Below are 22,194 nucleotides of genomic sequence, written 5' to 3' on the forward strand. Positions count from 1 at the left end.
TGGCACATAGGAAGTCCTGAATAAGTCTTACTGACTTCCCTATTCCTCATTCTAATAAATATTATCTATGGTCTTAGTTCAGCTGCTATAACAAAAATACCTAGACTGAGTGGGTTTTTTTTTTTTTTAAGATTTTATTTTTATTTTATTCATGAGAGACAGAGAGAGAGAGAGAGGCAGAGGGAGAAGCAGGCTCCCACGGAGCAGGGAGCCCGACGCGGGACTCGATCCCAGGACCCTGGGATCATGACCTGAGCCGAAGGCAGACACCTAACCATCTGAGCCACCCAGGCGCCCTAGACTGAGTGGTTTAAACAGCAGAAATTTCTTTCTCATGTTTCCGGAGTCTGGGAAGTCCAAGATCAAAGTACCAGCCAATTTGGTTCCTGATGAGAACCCTTGTCCAGGTTATGTCCTCACAGGCCCGGGTGGGGAGCAAGCTCTCTCCTGTCTCTTCTTATTAGGGTGCTAATCCCATCACGGGGCCCCACGCTCATGAACTAATTACCTCCCAAGTCCCCATCTCCAAATACCATCACGCTTGAGACTAGGGTTTCAACATATGAGTTGGAGGGGGCCACGAACATTCAGTCCATAGCATCCTATTTTGTACTGCACGACAAAATCTCCTCTGAAGACTTCCCACGGCCTGTAGGATAGAGCCCCAAATTCTAACAAGCCCGAGAGGGCCACGACAGATCTGCCCTAGGCTTCCTTCCTAGCCTCACCCTTCCTCACGTCCTCCCTGCTCCCTCGGTCCTGACCAGGCTGCCTTCCTCCTGCTCTTCCACATCCACCCCAGGCTGCTTCCTCTGTCAGAAATCTGGGTGCCATGCTCCTCTCTCCCCTCCTCTCGTTGGCCAGCCCTTCCTTACCCGCCATGTCCAGGGTGTTTCCCTGGGCACTGCCACGAGTGTGGGCGTCCCATGGCTGAACTTTTTTTCCCCTCCGGACTCATCACAAGTGCTTGTGTGATACTTGTCTTTTCCACTGGACTTAAAGACCCACGAGGGCCAGGACTGCATCTGTCTCATTCGTGGGCACAGCCAGCATCTGGTAGTGTCTGGAACAAACTCAGCACTCGATAACATTGGCATGGCTCCTCCTTGGAATGTGAGCTCAGGTACGCAGAACTGGGACAGAAGCGCAGGGTCCCCTCCACCCCCCAACCCCGGAACCAGCAGTGAGGTCAGAGGTGACTCAGACATGAGGGGTAAGGATCTCTGCTTCTCTCCCCAGCTGAGCGTGGCTTCTCTCAGGAGCAGGGCCATCATGCACAGGCCGATGTGGAGAAGATGGGGTGCTCAGATAGGGTACCTGCCTTTCTCCCCACAGACGGGAAGTGACTGGCCCAGGGTCTCCAGCCGTGGGAGCAGGGTTGGGAATGAACATCTATTCTGGCTCTTTCACGCTCTGCAGGTGTTGCCTCCAACCTCAGGAAGAGAAGGTCAAGACAGGAAGTTGTGGGATGACACAGAGTGGTGACAAACCATGACAAGGATCTGAAGGCTCGGGTTTGTGAGACCTCAAGCAAGTCGTCTGCCCTCTCTGCTCTGTAGGCAGAGCCTGCAAGCCGACTCACAGGAGGAAATTTGCATGCAGGTGGTTTATCAGGGATCAAAAGCAGAGGGCAGGGGTGCCTGGGTGGCTCAGTCGGCCTTCGGCTCAGGTCATGATCCCAGGGTCCTGGGATTGAGCCCCGCATCGGGCTCCCTGCTCGGCAGGAAGCCTGCTTCTCCCTCTCCCACTCCCCCTGCTTGTGTTCCCTCTCTCTCTGTGTCAAATAAATAAACAAAACCTTAAAAAAAAAAAAAAAGCGGGGGCAGAGCGCAGCCTGTCAGAGCACAGGTGAGGCTGAGGCAGAGTGGAAGCGTTGGCCTCATAAAGGGAGCCCCAGAGCTGGGACAGTCCTTCAGAGTGGTTTCAAACGGAGACAGGTGGCCAGGTCTTTGTACACTCCTCTCCCGTCCACCAGTCACTGAAGGCCAACTGGACTGCCTGGCAAGGCCGGAACCGTCAGCGAGGTAGCTCTGTTCAGTCCAGGGCGGCTCCCATAGAGGGACTCTGCTGAGATCCTGCAGCAATGGGGCGGGGGGGGGGTGGTGGTGCAGGATGAAACGAGGGCCACAATCTGGGCTGCACACCCCAACATCCATTAGTAGGAACCAAGATTAGCTGTTTTCTAACTGCTCCACAGAGCCCTTGGGTTCCAAGAAGGTGCAGCGGGTAAGCAACTACTCTTCCTGGATGTGTTTCAGTTTCTGCGAAGGTCCCGCATATTTCCTTGAAAGAAAAAGCTCTGCTGCTGGTTTGTAAATGCTCCTACAGCACCTCCTGTTTCTCCTTTGGGGTGCTGATCACAGAATTTAAATAATTAGTTGTGTACTAATCTAATCTGTCTCCTCTGGACAATAAATCCCCAAAGGGCAGGAACCATGCCTGTCTTGTTCGCTGCTCTATGTCCAGCACATTTACATAGTAAGGGCACAAGATCTGTTGAATGAAAGGATGCCCCCGGCGTCGGAACACCGGGAAAGTTGCTCAAGCTGCAAATTTCTCAGCTCTGCCTCCAAACACCAGTCCTCTAGGAGGTTCCAAGGCACAAAAAGTTGGAGAACCACTTCATTCCACTTGTCCCAGGGCTCTGGTGAATGTTGGGAACCGCTGGAAGAGACTCACCCATCTCCTGCCTCTATCCATTATCAGCAGTCCTCAATCCCAGCACGGCTTCAAAAGCCAAACATAGAATCAAGCCCCAGGCAACCTTGAACAAACTCCAGCCTGGACAGCTGTGCCCAGGTCCTGGAGTGCAAGATGCAGAAGCCTAAAACAGATTCATTAGATCCAATCTGGAGCCCAGAGTGGTTTTCAGTTCCACATGTAAATTAATTTGAACATAAAAAAAAAATACAGATTGAGGGCTTAGGGAGCTTGGGGACAAAAACAATGATCCAAAATCAGACTGACAAGGGTTCAAGTCCTAAGTTGGGTGATGTTGGGCAGATATCTAAATACCGAATGGCTCACTGGTGCTAGGTGCCAGGCACCTGAACTATGCTAGGTGTTTTTCATGCACTAGTTAATCCACACAACACTCCTGTGCCCCTAGGTATTGAGAATGGAACTAATTTGCTTATGGTTGAGACAGACATTAAATATCAAAGCTGGAATTTGAAACTGGGTGTCACTGCTAAGCTGGTGTTCTGTAGACTCTCACTTGAGGTTCCTTTTCCACATGTGTAAAATGGGAACACCACTCCTTTCTCACAGGGTTGTGAAGATTGAGATAGTAAATTTGAAAGCATTTGGCAAGGGGTGCCTGGGTGGCTCAGTCGGTTAAGCAGCTGCCTTCAGCTCAGGTCATGATCCCAGGGTCCTGGGATGGAGTCCCGCATCAGGATCCCTGCTCACTGGGGAGTCTGCTTCTTCCTCTGCCTCTGCCCCTCCCCCCTGCTCATACTCTCTCTCTCTCAAATAAATAAATAAAAATCTTTAAAAAGCTAAAAAAAAAAAAGGAAACATTTGGCAAAAAACATTCAATAATGAGACCTGGAGAACTGAAGACATATTGTCTGTTTTTATGGCAGAGGAAACTTGAGGGTCAGTGAAATTAATCAACCCTCCCCCGCAACTCAGGGATAGTAAGTGGCTAAGTCAGGACCAGAATCCAAGTTTTCTATTCCAATCTGTTTTGTTCTCTCACACCCTCTCAAGTGACGTTAGAAGGAAGATCAAGTAGATAGAACACCACAAAAATGAAAAGGGGAAAGGGAAAGGGAATGTGAATTTAATCAGGGGAGGCTTCCTGGAGGAGACCTAGCTTTCATTTTATGACAGAAGTGTTTAGAGGAAGTGGGAAGCCAACAGAAGAGGTCTTGGTTTAGTCATAATGTGGTTTCCCTGATACGCTTACTTTAATTCCCAGTGCCCAGAGAAGCTAAGAAGCTTGACCAAGATCACACCGCTACTAAATGGGTGCTGGTACAATGTGGAGGTCACAGCTAACCCTTTTGAGCTGGTTCTGTCTCCTTGGTGCTGGAGAAGTGATGAGAAGCCCGGAAGCATAATGTGGATGGGCAGGGGACACAGGGGGTTCCCAGAGATTCTCAAAAGCCTCCCTCTGTGACAGGGGGAGCGCTGTAGCGGGAAAAGCAACAAGGTAAAATGCTGAGGCCTCGGGGTCAGGGGGACCCTGGTTGGAATCCTGGCTCCACCTGTGTGGCTTCAGCAATGTCACTTTACCCCTGGGTCTAAATTCTCCTGCAAATTCAGAAAAATGGCCTCCAAATACCCAGCGCCAGGCTTAGTGAGAAAAATAACATGGCCATTATTCTTCCACAATGCTGGGCCAGCCACAGATGGGTGGCAGGGCCGGGCGCCCAAGGGACAGAATAGACTTTTAATGCCAACCACTCCCCACCCTGCGGTCACTGGACACAAGTGCCCAGCAGGGGAAGGGGCAGCAGGTCAGGTCCATGATGCAACCACAGCTTACTGCTGCTGCTTAGAGATGAACCATGACCCTTGCAAATGGAAAAACAGCCCATTAACAAGAAGTACAAAACAAAACCTCAGTGAACTTTTATTTTTCATCATACAGAACTCGTAGCAAAGCCAAAGATTTCTGCACTTGGAACACTAAATCCCCCTCCCTACCCACCCTGGGGGGACATTTACAGAGTCGTCATGTCCCTTCTAGAATCCAAACCCCAATGCTGGGGCCTCTTCCCTCCTGCCCAGCTTCATCGCAGGGAGGGCTCTGAGGCCCACAGGGGGTGCCAGTCGCTTCCCCATGCCTGCACGGGTGTGAAATGTGGCACGCTGACCAGGCTCCTCTCCTGCCCCTCTCCAGAGAGCAGGGTCAGAAGCAGCAGCAGCATGACCCCTGCCTTTCTTCAGTCACCTCCAAACTGGTCAGAGGGGACACATACTGTCAGAAGAAGGGCAAGGGACGTCATCATTCACAGCTTATTTGCTACAGAAAAGTGCCTGGGATGGGTCCTTGGCTGCTTCTGCGTCCAAGCAATCCACCTAAAATTGAGAGGGGGGGATGGAAACGGGGGTGGGGGTGTGGGGGGCTGTCCTAGGAAGGTGGCAGGGTAGAGATGGCCTGCAAGGCTGGGCTATCCCTTACAGGCCTTTGAGATTCTGCAAGATGTGCAGTTTGTTGCTGGCAGGTTGGCCTGAAAAGCCGAGAGTAGACTCAGGCATCACAGACAATCTCAGCCCCCAGCCCGCAACTATCTATACGGAGGTCGAAGAGGTTTGGCAACATAGCCATGGTCACCTGGCCAGTTTGGGCACAACCCAAACAAGAACCCTGGGGTCTCCTGACTCTCCCTGAGCCCCTGCCTCTGAAGCCACCCAGAAAGGCTCACTTGATGGGAAAGGTGTGTGGCAGCGCCATGGGAGATAGGAGAGTGGGGTGCCAGCCTCTGCAGGGCCGACACGGTTCTGGGGAGAACAGACTTCTCCCTGTCCTCCCCTCAGGCATTGACTGTGGCTATTGAGGTAAGATAGCCCCTGCAGAACCTCCCCTATAAAGAACCAAAATACAGAGAACTGGTAATACTCCCTCCTCTTCAGAAGGCAAGGGGACCCACAGACACCCCAAACTCTCTAGGAATAATCTACTTCTTTGATGTGCTTGGTGTCTCTTCTGGGGCCTCCCCCCACCAGGCAGGGGAGAAATGCGGAAGAGGGTGAAGGGGAGGTCAAAGGAGCTAAACCAGGATTAGGGCAACCAGGGCAAAGGGGCCTTCAGGCTGCCTGACAGAACAGGCTTCTGGGGAGCAGAACACACAGACCAGCTGTGACACTGACTTTCACACTGATGGGTGAAGGTAACGAGGGGGAAGGTAATGAGATCTGGGAGCGAGGGAGGAGGAGGAAAGGCAAAGCTGCTTGGAGTGTCAGTCCCTGGAGGTCCCTGCCCCTCTCCCTCGGGGCCAGCCAGGGACTTGCCAGTCCAGGAAGGCCCAGTACTGGTGATGCCTGCGGCCCAGCCTGCTGGCACATGAATCTGAGCTCAGCTCGTTTCCCTTCCTGTGCCCTCTGCCTCTGGGGTCAGGGGCCGGAAGGAGGGCACGGTCCCTGGGGATCTGCTAGTCGTCTTCCAGCTCCCAGGGCAGAACTGAGATCCCAGAGTCAGTGCAATGATCCTGTCCATTCCAGTGAAAGAAAAGGAGGGTACGGCTCAGGGGCTGCACGTCACACACAAGCCCACCTTCCGGAGTGGGCTGGGAGGGCCTGGGACAGAAAGGGATCGGGGTCTGTCTCCAGACAGAGAAGTCCTTGCAGGGAGGAGAATGCCCCCAGGGGCAGCTGCTCCGGGCCCAGATCCTGCTCGCAGTCAGGTCATGTGGCGGGTGATGGCGCGGAGGGCATAGAGCAGGGCGGCCTGCATGCGCGCCTCCAGGAGCAGCAAGTTCACATGGACCTGGGGCACAGACAAGGACTTGTTGGCTACTGATGTCACTCCTGGCCATCCCCATCCTTCCCAGACCGCCACGTTCCCGGACCACCTGCCTCATCCTTCTCTCCCAATACAGACGCCCTGAACGGTCGTTCCTAAGGCTCTGAGCCCTTCGGTGCAATGGCAGCTCAGGAATTTCAAACCCATTCATCCCTATCCTGACTAATCTCTTTATCTCACAAAACTAAAAACAAGAGCTGGCTCTGGGCACTCATGTTCTCATTTCACCCTCCCAGCAACCTTGAATGCAGGCAGTGTTTGCTCTTATTGTAAAGATAACAAGTTCAGGGGCACCTGGGTGGCTCAGTGGGTTAAGCATCTGCCTTCGGCTCAGGTCATGATCCCGGAGTCCTGGGATCGAGTCCCGCATCGAGCTCCCTGCTCCTTGGGAGCCTGCTTCTCCCTCTGCCTCTCTCTCTAGCTCTCTCTCATGAATAAATAAATAAAATCTTTAAAAAAAAAAAGATAACAAGCTCAGGGGGCAAAGTGATTTGCCCAAGGTCACCATGCTACTGAGCGATTGTGTTCGCACTTGAACCCAGGTCCTCCTGGCTGCCTGCTGAGGACCCTGTGAGGCACATTCCCATTTTACAGGTAAGTAAACGGAGTCAGAAATCACACCATGGAGTAGGACTTGAACACACCCAAGCGTCCCAAGTGGCAGAAGACTCAGTATGGGATACCACATTGGGTCCTGACCCCCTCTCCACCCCCAAGGGCTGTACCTTCTCTGAGTGGCGGAAGTGCCTCCAGAAGAGGTTGTACATTCTTCGCGTGGTCTTCTCAGGATAGCAGGCCACCGTCTTGATATAGACCTTGAGGTTCCGTTCCAGGAGCTGGTTCACCTCCCCGTAGTCATAGTCATCATATCTGGATGGGAAGGCCCCGACAGCATCACTCTCCAAGTGACTCCTCTCCCCTACCCCCACCCTACAGAAGGAGGAACAGAGTGTGGCAAGAAAAAGCAGAAAGTAGGAAGCAAGTAGGAGCTTGGTTCCTCTTACAAAAATAGCTGATGTCATACATCGCAGGCCACTAGATTGGCCAGGGACCACTCCAAAGAATGCAGAGAATGAGCGTGCTGTATTGAGTACCAGCCGTGTGCTGTGTGGACAAGGACTCAGGGAATCCTCAGAAGTACTAGCTACGGTGTCTACAGAACTATTATACGTAATACACCGCTTTCATCAGCCCCGTTATTTTATAGTTGAAAGGGAGATTCAGAGAAGTGAAATCACTTGTCCTGGGAATGGAATTCAAACCCAGCTCTGCCCAGCTCCAAGGTCATATTCATTATAGTAAAGGCCATGGAAAAGGAAGAGAGAAAGGGAAAAAGAAGTAGTACCCATTTCACGGATGGGCAAACTAAGGCCTGGAGAAGGCAATTAACTTGCTCAAAGTCAAAGAGCAAGTTGGTGACAGGTCTAGAAGTCACTTTGTCACTCTCCAGTCCAGTGAGTCAGTGAGTCATCACAGATTGGTGTGGATGGGGAAGACTGGTTGAAAACCAGGGGACAGACTCAGTAGACAAAGGCACAGGAACGAGGACCATGTTGGAGAACGGGGGGTCTGGATCGGGGAGGTGGGCAGAAGCAGCCTGGGCCACACTCTAGGATGCCTGTCCCTCCTCCAGCTCCCTGGGACTGGGAAACTATCAATGACCTGCAAGAGGATGGCCAATTAAGCACAACCGAATCCACTCAGTGAAATAGAATTTACAGCTAGTAATACAGAAATACACATCTTCTACAGGGAACATGGACCTTTCTGAAAATTTGGGATTTTTTTTTTTTTTTGATGCTTGGAATAAACCATTGAATAAGAAAAGCCAGATCATGTGTTCATTAAAATATGTGCACATTTGATTAAATGAGTGAAAAATGTGAAATGAGGAGGGAGAAAATCTTGTGTTTGTAAAACTATCTTTTTTGGTTATTTGTGTGTGCAAAAAAGGAGAGAAATACTTGACAATAAGAGCAGACGGGATCACAGATGATCTTTATTTTCTTCTTTCTGTTATTCCTGTTTCCTAAATTTACTATAAATCTAGCTGTTTCTCTCTAGAAACATCAAACATACTTTTTTTTTTTTTAAGATTTTATTTGTTTATTTGACAGAGGGAGAGACAGCGAGAGAGGGAACACAAGCAGGGGGAGTGGGAGAGGGAGAAGCAGGCTTCCCGCCGAGCAGGGAGCCCGATGCGGGGCTTGATCCCAGGACCCCGGGACCATGACCTGAGCCAAAGGCAGACGCTTAACGACTGAGCCACCCAGGCGCCCCCAAACATACATTTTTAAAAATGTAATAACCAGGGTGCCTGGGTGGCTCAGATGGTTAGGCGTCTGCCTTCAGCTCAGGTCATGATCCCAGGGTCCTGGGATTGAGTCCTGCATTGGGCTCCTTGCTCCTTGGGAGCCTGCTTCTCCCTCTGTCTCTCTCTCTCTCTGTCTCTCATGAACAAATAAATAAAATCTTTTTTAAAAAAATGTAATAACCATTATAACTCCAACTACACAAAAGCAAATACATTAGAAAGAAGAAAAGCAATGGAGAAAGAATGTCACAGGGTGTGGATGTGGTTGTGAAGTAGCTGAATTTGGAGAAAGGTTTTTTTGGTTCCTTAATTCTTTGACTTTCCCACAATGTTATCAGAGTGAGATTTATTCAAATAAAAAAAAAATTGGTCTGGGGGCACCTGGGTGGCTCAGTCAGTTAAGTGTCCGGCTCTTGATCTCAGCTCACTTCTTGATCTCAGGGTTGTAGGTTCAAGCCCTGCATTGGGCTCCACCCTGGGGATGGAGCCTACTTAAAAAAAATAAATTAAAAAAAATATAAATATATATATTTATATAAATAAATAAATGGGGGGGTGCCTGGGCGGCTCAGTCACTCAAGCCTCCAACTCTTTTTTTTTTTTTTAAAGATTTTATTTATTTATTTGAGAGAGAGAGAATGAGAGATAGAGAGCACGAGAGGGAAGAGGGTCAGAGGGAGAAGCAGACTCCCTGCTGAGCAGGGAGCCCGATGTGGGACTCGATCCCGGGACTCCAGGATCATGACCTGAGCCGAAGGCAGTCACTTAACCAACTGAGCCACCCAGGCGCCCAAGTCTCCAACTCTTGATTTTGGCTCAGGTCATGATCTCAGGGTTGTGGGACTGAACCCCAGATTGGGCTTGCGCTGGGCATGGAGCCTGCTTAAGGTTCTCTCTCTGCCCTTCCCTGCCCTCTAAAAAATAAATTAAAAAAAATTAAAATTAAAAAAATTTTTTTAAAAATTGGTCTGTGTATATTCTTGACAATTAATTTCACACCTGCACTGCGGCTCACCTACAAGGACTTAGCGTAAGGCTAGTCAGTGCACATGGTGTTTAATAGTGAAAAACTATGAACTATCTACACACCCAACTATTGGGAAGTGCTTGAATTAGGCTACATCCATAACGGAACACCATGCAGTGGTTAAAAAGCATAAAGGAGGAGCATCTGGGTGGTTCAGTTGGGTTAAGCATCTGCCTTTGGCTCAGGTCATGATCCTGGGGTCCTGGGATCGAGTCCCACATCGGGCTCCCGGCTCAGCAGAGAACCTACTTCTTTCTTTGCCCCTGCCCTCCCCCTCCTCGTGCTCTCTCTCTTGTTTACTCCCTCTCTAAAATAAATAAATAAAATCTTAAATTAAAAAAAAGCATAAAAGATCTAGTCATACTGACAAGGCAGATCACAATAGATTATTAGGTGAAAAAAAAGCAAGTTGTAGAAGATATCAAGCATGCTTCCATTAATTTAAAAAATCTACTTAAAAAAATGAGGAAATACTTAGGTAACAAGATGAAAATGTAATTATCACACACTATCCAGAGATAACCATTATAAATTAACATTTTAGTGTGTAGCCTTCCACACATTTTCCACGCATGCACACATTTTTAGCAAAAAAGGGGGGAACAAAAGGAAGATTCCGGCTGGTAACCAGCTTTCTTTTTTCTCAACACATTTTGAACAATTTCTTATAACAATATAAAGAGACCATTATTATAATTTGTAATAGCTGTATACTTTTTCACTGAGTGGATTTAACGTTATTTAAAGTTTCCTACTGATGGGCATTTATGTTGTCCTTATTTATTTAAGAGAAGAACTCCTACTTAAAATGGAAATACACACTCTCTTTCCCTCTCTCTCTTTCTCTCTCTAGGTATCTCCAGTTATCTCTAGGGGGTAGGAGTAAAGAGTTTCATTTACAAGGGTCAAACAGCAGCACATCTATTATCTTTTATAATCAGCAACAAAATAAATTTGCTTTGAAAAACTGTACAGGCAGGAAGAAGGGAAAAGAAAAACTGAAACAGAAGAGGAAACAGCTATGAGCGCAGATTGAGGACTGGTGCGCATGCGCACTGGATGAGGGCTGTACTCACCTGATACCAAAGACACAGTGGATGTAATTCCAGATGGCCCTGCGGAGCATGGAGGTGTCTACTCCACTGTGCATGGCGATGGTGTTGTAGGTAAGGCTATAAGCTGCCTGGAACTTTTCATCCAGCAGCTGCCCACCCTCAGGGTAAAGCCGCTGGATCAGTGAATAGCCATGGTCTTCCCAGGTATAATCCTGAGAAACGTGGGAAGGGGTCAGGGAATAGAATCTTGGGGGCCCAAGGCTGGCCATAGGGACCCCATCCTCTGGCGTACAACTTTGCTTTCCATAGTGTTGTCTTTCCAGCCCCACAAATCTAACCTGCTGCTTGGTTGGGGCCTAAGAAGCCAAGGAGAATGTACCTTGGTGATCTTCTCCCTGTGATCAGGATCTCCTGAGCTTAGGGCACAGATGGGTCCTATTATGATCTAGGGTCTCCCATTTCCCTCATGGAATCTTGAGGGAGAAGGTGCCCGACTCTCTAACCACTCAAACCATCCACCCCCTGCTTGTCTGTAAATCCAGAGCAATGCCAAGAATAGCCTGGAGAGCCTACCTGGGCACGGAAGGTGGGGGGCGCTTCAGCCCCTCGCCGGGTGAAGTCCTCATATCCAAAAGTGGGGTCCTCCACAAAGCATAGCATGTCTGGGTGTGGAGAGGGCTCCAGGATGTCAGCTAAGGATGTCAGTAAGAAGCCACAGTGAGGCCAAGGCATGGAGTATAGGGCATCTACTCCTGATTAATCAATAGGTGGCTGGGGGGAGATGAGGCAGGCCCATGGACCTGGGGGGTAAGGCCCCCGGTAATAATAATAGCAACCCTAACAACAGTAGTCATTTATGCAGCCGCTTACTCTGTGCTAAGAGCTTTGCTTCCACTGTCCCATTTACCCCACAAACCAATCCTTCACATGGGAGGAGACAGGAGGCCCTGAGATAGGAAGTAATCAGGGGTTGCATTGCCAGAAGGGCTGACGGGTCACGATTCAAACCCAGGTCTGACCCTGCAGCCCATACTTGGAACCTCTTAGAAGTGGTTGAGACATGGCTGCCTCCAAAATACGAGAGACGCCGTGCACGGAATTACCTACTCCCCAGTAGAGATGGTGTAGGAAGGGGGCAGTCCCTGGACCCTGGGATGCCTATGATCCTGTACCTGAGGGAGTCACCAGAAGGCTCTCTGACTTCTCCAGCTCAAAGCGGCTCTCCATCTCCTCCTGGGATGCTCCCTCATCCCGTAACAGGCTCTCCTGCAGCTGCCTCATGCGTTCCATCAAAGCTTCCACATCCCGGGCAGCCTCAAAGCCCTGGAGGAGGGACCCAGTGGTGATGGTTTACTCCTCGGCCCCAGGAAACTCCACACATCCTTCCCACAAGCCAGCCCTTCCTGAGTGATTGCAAAGGCCTACTGCTCCTGAGGCAGTCTCTGTGCCGTGGGCGGCTGGCACGGTCTGTGTTTTCCAAAACGAAGTTTAAGAAGCTACGGGACAGGCACGTCTTCTCTGAGCATCAACTTCTCTCTCACAGGAAAGGGATTGTTAAAGTATCTATAATTTTATACTAAAACAAACAAGACCACCTTACAGAGTAAGAGGCAAACTTTGTAAAGTGCTAATACCCAGGAGACCTTAAGCCTATGATGCAACATGCTGAGGGGCCCACCACGAGGTTATTTCATTTAATCCTCACAACCACCATGATGTAGGGGTTTTTAGCCTCATTTCACAGATAAGCTAACTGAATCTCAAAGTCAACTAACTTTTCTGAGGCCTCTCAGTCCATCCGAGGACCAGAGGCCATGCTTGCTTCCTCTCCCCACAAGACCCAGGCCCATGACTTACCCCAGAGTTGTTCATTGGGTCCCTGCTGGGGGGGCTGCTCTGCTCACTGGGGGGTGAAGGGGCCTGGGGGGCAGGGCTGCCTTCCGACTCCCCCTCAGGGAGGATGCCACAGCCAAACACGAAGGAGGCCAGTGAGTGGCAGTGGGTGAGCAGGACCAGGGCCTGGATGAGCTCCGCCAGAGACCAGCTGTGCTCGCCCGTCTTCAGCAAGGCCTAGAGAGGAAAGAAGGCCAGACTTGCTCAGTGCCTGGCCCTGGGCTGATTGCCTGACATGCTCCAGCCCGGCCCCTGTGCTCCCTGTGCCTCTCTGCCCATGGCACCTGGATGTGCTCCTTGGTGATGAGCCACGGCCGGTGTGCCAGCAACTTGTTGATCTCACTGAGCTTGCGGAGCTTCTCCGGGGCCCGATGGAGACCAAGCAGCCACTCTGGGTCACCGCCAGTCTGCAGGAACTCAGCCATGTGGGAACCCACCAGGTAGGAACACTGGTGGCGGGCGGCAGCCTGTGGAGGGGGTGGATAGAACCTTGTTCAGGGCGGATGACCCACAGAGGGAGAAATCGCAGGCCTCACTGTTGCCAGGGAGGCAGGACACTTAGGTCCTAACCCAGCTCCGCTAGTTTGCTGTCCTCCTTGGGCAGGTCACCTGACTCTTTTGTGCCTCGTTTCCCGATTCTGACTAAAAATGCCTCTCTGGGGCGCCTGGGTGGCTCAGTTGATTAAGCGTCCAACTCTTGATATCAGTTCAGGTCCTGATCTATCTCAGGGTCGTGAGTTCAAGCCCTGCATTGGGCTCCATCCTGGGTGTGGAGCCTACTTAATTAAAAAAAAAAAAAAAAAAAGCTTCTCTTCAGAATCCAAAATTCTGTGGATGATCAGATAAAGTTAGGCTTTCCTCTGCTCTGGGTGGCCTCTCCTCCTGGCCTATGAAATGAATTCAGGAAGCACCCAGCAAAGAGATCTAAAGCCCAAATTCCCCCATGTGGTCAACCGTACAAGAGTTGGGGCCAGACAGGCTCACCATGATGGCAATGTAGTGGCGCCAGGAGCTAGCCAGGGGCCCGTCCGTGTGCAGCAGGAAGTAGTGCAGGCGCCAAAAGCAGCTAAGGTAGTCAGGGTGGAGGCCCATCACCACCGCCAGGTTGTCCACCCGGCCCGAGGACATCAGTGCCTCCAGCCGCAGGTGCTGCTCCAGGCTCTCTGCGCCCTCCTGAAGGACCTGCCAAGCAAAAGGGAGAGGGTGGGTTCCCGTCCTGCACTCCACGCCAAAGAGACCAACGTGTTGATCGTGTTGGGGCTATTATAGCCAAGAAACTAAAAATGACCGCCATGTCCAAAAAAAGGAAAATAGGGGAGGAAAAGATAATTCATTACATGATTTCAAGGTTACAGATCTAGCAAATGACAGAACGTGGATTCAAATCCAGATTAGCACCAAAGCCTATTTATTTCCTTCATTATAAAAGAGGACCGGTTATTTACAAATGAAAAAAATAAAATACAAGAACAATACTTGAGCCGAAAATTCCAGGCTAGATATAAATAATCAGCAGGTGGTTGTTTGCTTTCCATTTACAAAGGGTGGAGAAGGAACTGGGGGAGGGGGGTAGGTTAGACATTTGTTAACAGCTCATTAACTACTTGGCTACACATTTAGGAGAGCAAACAGGATGACAAAACATTTGTTTTTGTTCACTGAAGGCCAAAGAAATAGGAGGAAACTATTATTTCAAAAATTTTTCTGCGCATGTATTTTGAAGGTATCCCTGCCACCACCAACCCCACGCTAGAATGTCAGCTCCGCGATGGCAAGGATTTTTGTCTGTCTTGTTCTATGCTGTATCCCCAGCACCTACAACAGTGCCTGACAGAGATTAATCATTCAATCGATGTCTGTTAAATAAATGAATGAATGATCTGACTCAGTGCATGAATGATATCTCTTGTATTAAGTGACAAAAATAAAGAATATGACAATAACCCCCTCCGCCAAATGTTGTAAACTATGACCTTGGTTCATATGACAAAAAGTCCAAGAAACAGTGATAAACGGTTAAGTAACAGTGATTACCTCTGTGGGAGGTGAGATTATAGGAGACGAGAGCTTTCTGAGACATTAACAATTTTCTTATAATGAATATAATATTACTTTTGAAGTTGAAAAAAAAATGTCATATATGTATAGTCAAGGAAGAGCAGTTAATACAGATAGTTCTATCTTCTTAAAGAAGAACAGGCCTTGTTCTGGGAACCAAAAGTTTGTTCATTACCTAGCTGTGTCATTATCTCTTTATCTTTATCTCTGAGTCTGTTTCTTCCCAGCAACGTGGGGTTGATATGCATGCTTCACAGAGCTGTTTGTGGGTTAAATGAGTCAGGAACCTGAAGTTGCTATTTCAAGAGACAGGAAAAGACCCCCGTCCACACAATGTGCCATGTCCTTTCTTCCCAGGGACCAAGAATTCCTAACCCCTTCCAAGCTTACCTCCTCTACCGGGATGAAGGCACTGGGCCCTCGAGGGCCTCGCCGAGCCCGGCTTTCCCTCTGCTCCTAGAAGGAAACACATCATGGTTATTGGAGGTAAAAGGGAGGACTGGGAGTACAGTTATCTCTCCAGCTCTCTCCTTCTACCCAATGGGCCCCACTGGGCTTTTAAAACCTCCCTTTTGGTACACCCCACGTGGAGGAATCAGGTGGGAGATATACACCTGTTGGCAGGTGGAGAAAAGGTAAGCAAGAAAGAGGGCTCACCCCACAGGCTGAGTTCTTCAGGAACTGGGCAGGGACCCAGGAACCCCAGGGGCATAGGGAAGGGAAATATATAGCCACCATGGTGCACATCTCTCTAGGAGGCCACCGTTTTAGCAGCCCTGGAGATCTCATACAAGAAACCCCCTCGCTTGCATCCTGCAGCCAGGTTAGCAGGTACCTTAGATTTCTATGATACAGCCTCAACTGCTCTCCAATTGTCACTTCTTCATCTCTCCCACCACCACCACCTCATAGACTATAACCATCTCTTGTCTGGACCGCCACCCACAGCCTCACCAATGGTCTCCCTGCCTCCCCTGCCCTGCCCTCTCCTACCAATCCTCTCCCAGATTAACAAAACAAATGAATAAGGAAAACATCCTCCCTGAACTACACCTCTAGAACTAGGAGCACATGCAGTGAGTCCATGACACTGGTGGTTTCTAGGAGGGCAAATTTCTGCAGCCAAAGGAAATTTTCTCAAGTGCAAATCTGATCAACTGGCTTAAAACCCCACCTCTAGCTCCCATAGCCTTCCAGGTAAATCCGTGGTTCAGCCCTACTGTTCTCCCACTGGTCACTCCTTTTGCAAAACTAACTCATAGTCTTCTAGGGTCTGGGAACCCTCAGCTGTGACCCTACAATTCCTGGTGCTTTTGCTTCTGAAAACATTGTCTTTTAATTGTCTGCTGCCAGATCACATTTTGTGGAGAGCAGGGCCAGGTCACTCACACCAACCTGTGAATCAAGAAAACAGAGAAAGCAGAGCAGAGTGGAGGGAAGGCTGACAGAAGCAACTATTCTGATGCCACGTATTGGAGGAGCCTCTTCAGAAACCATCAGTCACGTACCCACTAAATCTGCTCCTAGTCTGAGAGGTGGGGTTCAGAGAGGATGTTTTATTTATTCATTTGTTTTGGTAACTGGGAGGGGACTCTCAGTCCTGGCTTTGGAAACAGCTTACCCAAACCAGAGTCATGCCCTCACTGGACAGAGACAGTGTCCCCCTAACGCTCCCCTCCTCATTGGGAACCAGACCGAGTACCAATCCCTAGGGTTCCAGGGACTTAAGATTATAATTGAACCTTCCTTCTCAGATGGCCAAAGACCCCTGAGGGAGGCAGAACTCTGGGACTCTCAAAGACCACACAGAAAGAACATATGGGACCTGGAAGTCCCAGGTCAGAGTACCAATTCTGCTACTAACTTGCTGTGTGACTTTGAGAAAGTGACCTAGACTCTCTGGGCCTTAATCCGGGACAAAGAAGGTAGCTGGGCTAATTGCTCAGGCCCCTTTCAGCCCACACTTCTGGAAGTTACCAGGCCAGGCCGGTCCAAGTCCAGTACAGAAATCCCAGCAATCTCTAAGTACTCTTTTCAGCTTCCCTCCTCCCTCACCGAAGAAAAAAAGCCCAACAGCTCTGTCTAGGAGGAGATAAGGACTGCTGACTCCACAATCTGGGCCTCTCCCTCAGGGGACCCGAGGACAGATAGAAAACCACAGCCTGGGGGGGGAGAAGAGTGCTGGAGGAGGGGGACCTCGAGGGTCCCCCCAGGGTGCCGGGGAGGTACAGGGAACAGCCTTGGGAACCCCTTCTTACTCTAAAATTTGCCCCAGGACCTGTCAAGGCAAGGAACTGATACCTGTGGGTCTTTAGGTGGTAAATCTGCACCCACCATTTTCAGTCGTGATGATGATGGCGATGGTGACAGCCATGATAATTACAGAGTACATTTATAAGATAGGAGCTCTTGGCCCAGAATACCTGGGCTCATGTGACAACTCCACCACCTATTATCTGCTACTTATGGGAGCCTCAGTTTCCCTATCAAACAATGGGGATAACAGTACCCACTTTCACTGGGCAGTCACGAGGATTTAATGAGATAATGCCCCTACAGCCTTTACCTCAGTACCTCTATCACCAGAAGCACTTAATAAAAGTCAGCAGTCAGCGATCATTAACCTCGGTGTAATTTCAAACAAGGGATTTTCAGCCGGAGCAGTACAAAGCCCCTTTGAAAAGCTTTTAAAAAGATGCCAACGCCAAGGTCCCACCTCCAGCAATTCTAATTTAATTGGGTGGGGCCCAGCATAATTTACAGCCAAGGTGGAGGGCCACTGTTTCACACCCTTTATTGATCATTTTCTCAAGTATAAGGCACTATGCTAAGTGCTTTCCAGGTGGGAACAGAATTAATTTGTTCATTCAACAAATATTTTTGATGACTACAACGCAGGTAGCTAGACACAGGACTGAAAAGACAGGCTCAGCCTTCACAGAATTTATGATCTAAAGGAGAATGACAGATGATGAATAGGGTTTCAAAGCACAGATTGTATAAAGTAAATGAAATAGAGCGACAAGAGTGTATGATGGGCTGGGGCTGCACCATATATTAGTCTGAGGAGACAAGGAAAGCTACTGGGGAGGTAACCTTTGTGTTATCTAAATATCAAATATCTAAAAGAGTTGATGAGAAGGCAGCAGGGCCCATAAAGATCTAGGGGACCAGCATTCCAGCCAAAGGGAGCAGAAAATACAAAATCCCAAAGGCAAGACCACGTAGATTCCAATCCAGAGCTGCAATACCCTGAAAGCGTCTCTGACCCTGACACCCAGAACTTTAGGGGAAGCAGACAGGGCAGGGTCCCACTGCCAAGGGATGATACCTCTAAATCAGCACTCCCCTATTTTCTGGGGTAGGAAGTCATACTAACAATGGTAGGTAGCACCACCTAGCATCAGCTAGGCATTTTGCTGCACTTAAAGGTAGTAGGATCTACTACTACTGCTAGGGCTCCCATTTTACAGAAGATGATTGAGTTTCAGCGAGGTCAAGTCAGGTTTTGCACCTGGGGTTCACCAGGGGCTCCTCCTCCTTGCTCCTCCGTTCCCTGAGATCCACTGCTCCTAGACACGGCACCTGCATACTGTGTTTTTCCTTACTTGGAGGGCACACACTGGATCTAGAGCTAGAGCTGTTCCCCCAGTAACACTTTAGTCAGAGGGCCCTCTCGGTGGCCACTGAGCAGGGAGGGCTTCAGGCCAGTTGTAAAAAGAGGATAATCACCCCTCAAGCTCAGTGCCTGGCACCTAATTTAAACACTCGCTAAATGTTATTTTTTATATTAGCTCAGGCATTTGCACACAGGTTCCAGCTACTCTTCATCAGTTTTCGGGTGGGGGTAGGGGTCTCTATGTTGCATCCAAGGAAGGATTAAGATTCCAAAGTTTAAGCACCAGCCGACAAGTGGCCAGCCTGAGATGTGAGCTCAGTTCAGTTTGGCTTCCAAGGGTTCTGTCCACCACCCACATCAGCCCCTTGGAGTAGCCCCAGTCTTTATTCTCAGTATCCTATCCAGAGCCTGCAACCCCCCAGGACTCAGCTACACACACCTATGAAGTCACTCTGCCAGCCGGGAAGGGGCAGAGACTCCCCATACCCCACTCCACGGGCAGCTGTCTGCAGAACTTACGTACCTGCCTGACTTTACACAGGAGACGGAGATGTGTAGCCCAAGCAGCCTCTTACCTCCAGCCTTGGAGCGAGGGGGTGTGAGTGGCGCCATGGGCTGGGCACTAGGCTAAGTGCTTTACACATATGATCGCGCTGCTTTCTCACAACTACCCTGAGGGAAATAGGGCTTATTGTTCCTTCTTCAGAGACAGCTCGCTGAGGCTCTTTCTGAGCACTGCTCCAGACTGCAGAGCTCAGATCTGACTTCGAAGCACGCACAGGTCGCGAGGGTCAGTTAAGCCAACAAGGGGCAAAGAGTTAGGAGCACTTCTTAGGTGCTAAGAACAGTGCTGGGGATGTGACCTACAGAATGTTTCTAGTCTAGCAAAGGAGACACACAACATGCCGACCACATGACTGTTAGACACTATAATTGGGATTAAAGCCCCAGCCACTGAGAAGAGCGACTGAAAAGGTGTATGCACAAGGGACTTCTGGGAGAGGGGGAAGGGAAAGCTTCCCTGAGGAAGTGATGTTTGAGGAAGTGATGCTAGAGCCCAAGAGGGCTCTAAATACATACTACCAGTCCTAGAGTGAAGTCCGAGAGTCCATAGGCCTTGACCCCTTTAGGTTAAGGGCATGTGGTGAAGTGATGGGAGTTGAGGGCCTTGTACATTTGAGTGCCCCCTTGGGCATCAGGCTCTGTAAGTTCAGCGCCCTACTGTCTTCTAAGGATTCGGCTTAAAGCAGACATCTTCCCAAGGTCCTCTTTTTCTTGAGAGAGAAGAGTATGTGGAAAGAGTGCAGATACCACCATCTTTCCCTTGCTGTTGACAAGTGGCTCCCATCTAGAGGCCACTCCCTTAGAGCCGGCCCAGACCACCTAGGGCACTCACTTCTCCCCAAGCCACTTCCCAGAGAGGGATGGGCCAACTCTCACCTCAGGCAAGAGGGACAGGTTCAGGCACCCCATTGTGACACACTCTGGGGAAAGGGAAATGACCACATTCTAACGATACCCAGCATCTCTGACTCAGTTACTATGTTCCAGGCACTGTGCTTTTAGCCTTTGCTTGTATTCTGTCATTTCTCCCAACAATCCTGAGAGATACTATCAAATCTCCACGGGAAGAAATTGCAGACAGGAGAAATGATCACTTGGCCAAGGTCACACAGCAAGTGAATGGGAGGGCTGGGATATGTGTTCTGAATAATAATACGACTCCGCCTAACCCCCCACCAGAAAGAAATGGACTCTTAAGTGACCTGGTTAAAGCCACTCATCAGAGAAATGACAGGAGTGGGTTTCATTCTTCCACCTGGGGTTCTTAAACCATGGAGGTTTATGCAGGGTAAACAAGCTCACAGAAAACCCAGGACACAAACCATCCACCGCTGGAGGTAGGACCCCTAGAAACCAAGCGGCTCAGAGAAGAGCAGCGACTTTCCCAGGGTCACACAATTTAGGACTAGCACTTGTCGCACTCCCAGGCCCAGCAAGACATTTGCACCATGCTCCAGGCCTGGAAACTAAAATAGACAAAACTCTCTGTAGTGCCAAGCACACTAGGGAATTCCTAGAGATGCCCAGGCCAAAGAATGAGCTACTTGGTCGGGCTAGTGAAGGAATTCCCTCCACAGCCCCTCCTAGACCTCAATTTCCTCATTCTGGGAAATGGGGCTATAGTGTAGCTCCTATTTTGCTAGTTTAGTACTAAGGACTCAGAAAAGGCAAAACCCGGAGACCAGCATCTAGTAGGTGCTCAAGAAATGATAACATGCTCGTTGTCGGTGGTGGTGGTGGTGGTGGTGATGGGAGTGGGGAGGAGGCAGGAGGTGTGTCAGATTAGGCCCAGCCCATTCCTAGCTTCACTGCAGAGTCCCTGCGAAACAAACTTCTGCGACCTCAGACCAATTAGTAGGGCGCAGCCTAATCCGCGCTTGCCTTCGGGAGCCCCGTCCAGGGTTTCTCCCCTTTTCCCCCAGCTTCGGCCGCCGCGTACCCCGCAGCCAGCCAAGGCCCCGGAACGCCGGCCCTCCCCCGCTTCAAATCGGGGGTGCAGGTGTGGGCGGGGGACGAGGTCGACCTTCACTGGCAAGTCCCAGGTGCCTCAAACCCCGCACTGGGAGATTGGAATGGGGACGTATCCTAGAAAGAGTCCTCCGCCCGCCAGCCCCAGCCTAGAGGAAGGGAATCTGCGGAAGGGGGCGGGGAGGAGGAGTGGTCGGGCCGCAGCGGCCGGGATTTGCCTGGACTTGAAGATTCTCTCGTCAAGAGCCCAAACCCAGGATAATCTCGAGAAGGCCCCCCCTCTCATTGGCCAGGAGTCCGAGGGAGCCAGGGAAGGTTCCACAGCCCCGGGGGGAGGGGGAGGGGAGGGGGCGGGGAGGGCCGAGACAGCCAGTTGATGCAACCCCATTCCTAGGTTACGCGCTCCACTCCCCCCCTCCCCGAGCCCCGGGCGTTGTGGAGGGGTGGGGGGGTGCGCACAGACTCAGCTCGGGATAGCCCGAAGCTCGGCCGCAGCTCGGGGCTCAAGGGAAGAGTGGCGTCGCTCGGCCGCTGCTTACCTCTCCGGCCCCGGGGCTGCCGCCGCCACCGCCCGGGGCGAACGGCAGGTAGCCCTTAAGCTCTGCGCGGCACTCGGAGTCTGCAACGATCATGGTGTGTGCCAGGATCCGGCCACGGCTCGCCGGCGACCCGTGCACCCCAGGGGGTTTGGGACGGACGCACACAGGAAGCCGGGATTGGGGGCCGCTGGGGAGGTTCTAGAGCCCCGGGGTGTCTCTCGGGGTTCCAGAACGCTCCGAAAGCCCAGAACCCGCGAACAGCCGCTCCTCCGCTGGACTCTCCCCTCGGCCGGCTTCTGGAACGGTGAATGGACTCAGGAGCCTGGGATTGGCCGCGGCCCAGGGGTTTTCACGGCCCGGAGTGCCTCGGAAGTCCGCAGTGGCCACGGCTGCTCGCCACCCCAGCCCTCTTCAGCATCCCCGCCGCGGAACTGCCAGCGCTCGCCCGGCTCTGACACCAGCAGCGCCGCTCAGCCTGCTGCGGTCCCCGGGGGAGGGCGGGGACACAAAAGCCCCGCGCCGCAGCCAATCAGGTGCCTGTTTCCCGGGGAGGCGGGGGCGACACCGCCCCCTGGAGCCGACTGCTCGGCCAATCGGCACCGGGAAGAGCCCGGGAACTCTGGGAGCTGTAGTCAGCCCCGGATGAATGCTGCAAACTTTTGCAAAAGGGTTTAGTCAGATT

General features: G+C 50.8%; 1 protein-coding gene across 1 annotated transcript; it reads right to left on the reverse strand.

The window, feature by feature from the left end:
* Nucleotides 1–4,557: 4,557 nt before the first annotated feature.
* Nucleotides 4,558–21,978, reverse strand: SESN2 (sestrin 2). The gene is made up of 10 exons (XM_028113859.2): nucleotides 21,513–21,978; nucleotides 15,213–15,278; nucleotides 13,749–13,946; nucleotides 13,049–13,231; nucleotides 12,729–12,941; nucleotides 12,044–12,194; nucleotides 11,445–11,563; nucleotides 10,893–11,083; nucleotides 7,201–7,345; nucleotides 4,558–6,439 (listed from the first exon to the last, which is right to left on the reverse strand). The coding sequence occupies exons 1-10, from the start codon at nucleotides 21,603–21,605 to the stop codon at nucleotides 6,353–6,355; spliced, it is 1,446 nt and encodes a 481-aa protein (XP_027969660.1). The 5' UTR covers nucleotides 21,606–21,978; the 3' UTR covers nucleotides 4,558–6,352.
* Between the last annotated feature and the right edge of the window lie 216 nt (nucleotides 21,979–22,194).

This window comes from Eumetopias jubatus, unplaced genomic scaffold, assembly GCF_037043125.1.
Source record: "Eumetopias jubatus isolate StellerSeaLion01/CBP00866 unplaced genomic scaffold, mEumJub1_p1.0 scaffold_4, whole genome shotgun sequence".
Classification (NCBI taxonomy): Eukaryota; Metazoa; Chordata; class Mammalia; order Carnivora; family Otariidae; genus Eumetopias; species Eumetopias jubatus.